This window comes from Myotis davidii, unplaced genomic scaffold (assembly GCF_000327345.1).
Source record: "Myotis davidii unplaced genomic scaffold, ASM32734v1 scaffold854, whole genome shotgun sequence".
NCBI classification, from domain to species: Eukaryota; Metazoa; Chordata; class Mammalia; order Chiroptera; family Vespertilionidae; genus Myotis; species Myotis davidii.
This window is the reverse complement of record NW_006285939.1, coordinates 2375193-2377716: the sequence shown is the minus strand read 5'-3', so window position 1 is coordinate 2377716 and position 2524 is coordinate 2375193. Positions and strand designations below refer to the sequence as shown.

At 42.6% G+C, this 2524-nt stretch overlaps 1 protein-coding gene across 2 annotated transcripts in view; it reads left to right on the top strand.

Annotated features, from left to right (window-relative positions):
• Positions 1-2524, top strand: part of PARG (poly(ADP-ribose) glycohydrolase) — a 188577-nt gene that overhangs the window by 98972 nt on the left and 87081 nt on the right. For both annotated transcript variants that reach the window (XM_006757138.2, XM_006757139.2), the window contains exon 9: positions 1430-1587. In XM_006757138.2, the coding sequence (XP_006757201.1) occupies positions 1430-1587 (158 nt within the window). The remainder of the gene's footprint in view (positions 1-1429; positions 1588-2524) is intronic.

Here is a 2524-nt window from a genome sequence, read left to right as displayed (position 1 = left end):
GTGGTTTTGAACTCTATATCCAGTCGTTTGCTTTCCTCCATTTCTGTCATTTGTGATCTGTTTCTTTGTCTCCACATTTTTTTATGCTTCGCTGTGTCGATAGAGTGGCTCTCTGTGGTAGGTGTCCCTTGGGCCCAGTGGCTCAGCCTCCCCAATTACCTGAGGTAGACACTCTTGGTGCACCCCCTTGTGGGCTTTGTGCACAGTCTTGTTGTAGTTAAGCCTTGATTGTTGTAGGTAACATTGGGAGGGATTGACCTTAAGGCCAATTGACTGTGAGAATCAGCTGTGTCTGCAGTGAGAGAAATTCTGTGCTGGAGACACCCCTCTGGGACGAGACTTGCTACAATGGGACTTTGGTGGTCACTGAGTCTACCCCCTGAGTGTGTCCTTTATGGATCCGAGGAGCTGCAATCTGGATGGTCCTACTCTGACCACCATGCACACTGGCTCCTGGATTTCTAAGGAGATGCTAATCTAGCCTTTGCCTGAGGCTACCCAGCAGGAGCCAGCTGTGACTCAATGCAAGTTGCCCTGCAGCCTTGGGCCAAGTGCAGTTTGTTAGGTAATTATCAGATTGCAAAGGGCCAGGCCTTTCATATGCAAAAGCCTCCATGCAAGGTTTGGGCGGTGTCCCAGAGGATTAGCAGGGCGGAGTGAGCAGTTATGGCTGCTCTCAGTTCTGCCCTCAGAGGCCCTGCTTCTCAGTGTCCCGGCAATTGCTGCAAGCACCTCCGAGAGAAAGCTGCCCTGAAGTTCCGACCGCTGCCAGACAGTCCTGTTTCTCCCGTATGAGTCTGGTTCCCCAGAGACTCGTCCGGAACTGGAGCTCAGAGCTTGAGACTCCCTCCCGATTGAAAAAGACAACCGTGTCCTCAGCTGCCAGCCCTCTCCGCATGCACCTCTTTACCTCTGTATTTTACTTCCACACCGCACCTCCTCTGAGTCTCGATATGCTTTTCTCTTCCCTTCTAGTTGTAGAATTTCCACTCAGCCAGCCTTCCTGTGGTTCTGGATGATGTCCTTTCCGTCTTTTAGTTGTATTTTTGAAGTGGTTGTGCGGGGCAGCCATCTCCGGTGTTTATCTATGCCGCCATCTTGGTTTTTTTCTGTTATAATTTTTTATTACATGGTCAGTATGTTTTTATTTCTTGCCAAAGCAATCTTGTTTTTCACTAATAAGTAATGACTTTTGTGTTCTCTTCACTATCATTATTATTGATTAGAAATCTCCAGTCAAACAAGTATATATTTCTAATGGTATTACTGTTGATTTAAGAATTCAAGAATGGCCTGTAATTTTTCCTACCTTAATTTAGTAAATGTCATTTGGTGCCTCTGCTTTTGAAAGTGCTAAGCTAATTATTGCAGTATTAGTCAGTCAGTGTATGCTTAATTTCTTGTCTGTATTTTTTGTTTCCTCCATCAGCCAATACCACTCCTGAAACAGAAGATGAATCATTCCATCACAATGTCTCAGGAACAGATTGCCAGTCTTTTAGCTAATGCGTTCTTCTGCACATTTCCACGTCGAAATGCGAAGATGAAATCGGAGTATTCCAGCTACCCAGACATTAACTTCAATCGGTATGTTTTCAGAGAACATCTCTTTAACAATGAAATAGAGAAGGATGGAGAGAACCAATAGTATTTATGGATTTGCCTCAGGCCAACATTTTTTGTATACTTACTTAACTTATTGCTTACAATAAAGTGAGTTGAGTGATGTTTTTGCCATTTTGCAGACAATGTAAGTAAAGTTTCTAGAACTTGATTAGGGTCCAGGAACCAAGAAGTCACAGAGCTGAGGCTGATCTCAGATGGTCTTACTCCATGGTCCATGTTATTTACAGCATGTCAGGTTGTCCTTCTGCTCTTTGAGTGCCTGAACTCTATGCCTCTTCAGTGTGATAGTCACAGGGACATTCATTGTACATTGTATCCTTTGTGTGCTTAAAAATGGTAGAGCTGGAGTGCAAAGTTCTCCTTTTTGTGATGTTTGAGTTGAAAGACATGAGGCTGATTATCTTATGAAACTTAAAAAACATGAAAAGCAAAAGTGAAAATTGACTTTGTATAGACATGATTATTTTATCAGTGGAATAGTTTTAAAAAGGAAGACAAAAGAATGTTTATATACCGTATTTGCCGGCGTATAAGACGACTGGGCGTATAAGACGACCCCCTAACATTTCCACTCAAAATACAGAGTTTGTTATATACTCGCCGTATAAGACTACCCCCTCTTCCGCACACCTTCCACACACCAAATAAAAGGTAAAACAATATCAGATTTGATTTTAACATTTTAATTTATATTCAAATGCTTATGACATGCAGGAAAACTGTCACAAGGCTGTATGTAATCAAACATATACATAAAACAGTGCAAGTTTATTACCGGTAAACATACCGGTAATTCACTAAAGAAAACACACTCTATAGACTGGTACCGTAGATGCTTCTCAGGAACACAGGCAAGCAGCCCACAACCTAGAGGGACTGTCAATGATAGAAGAAAGAT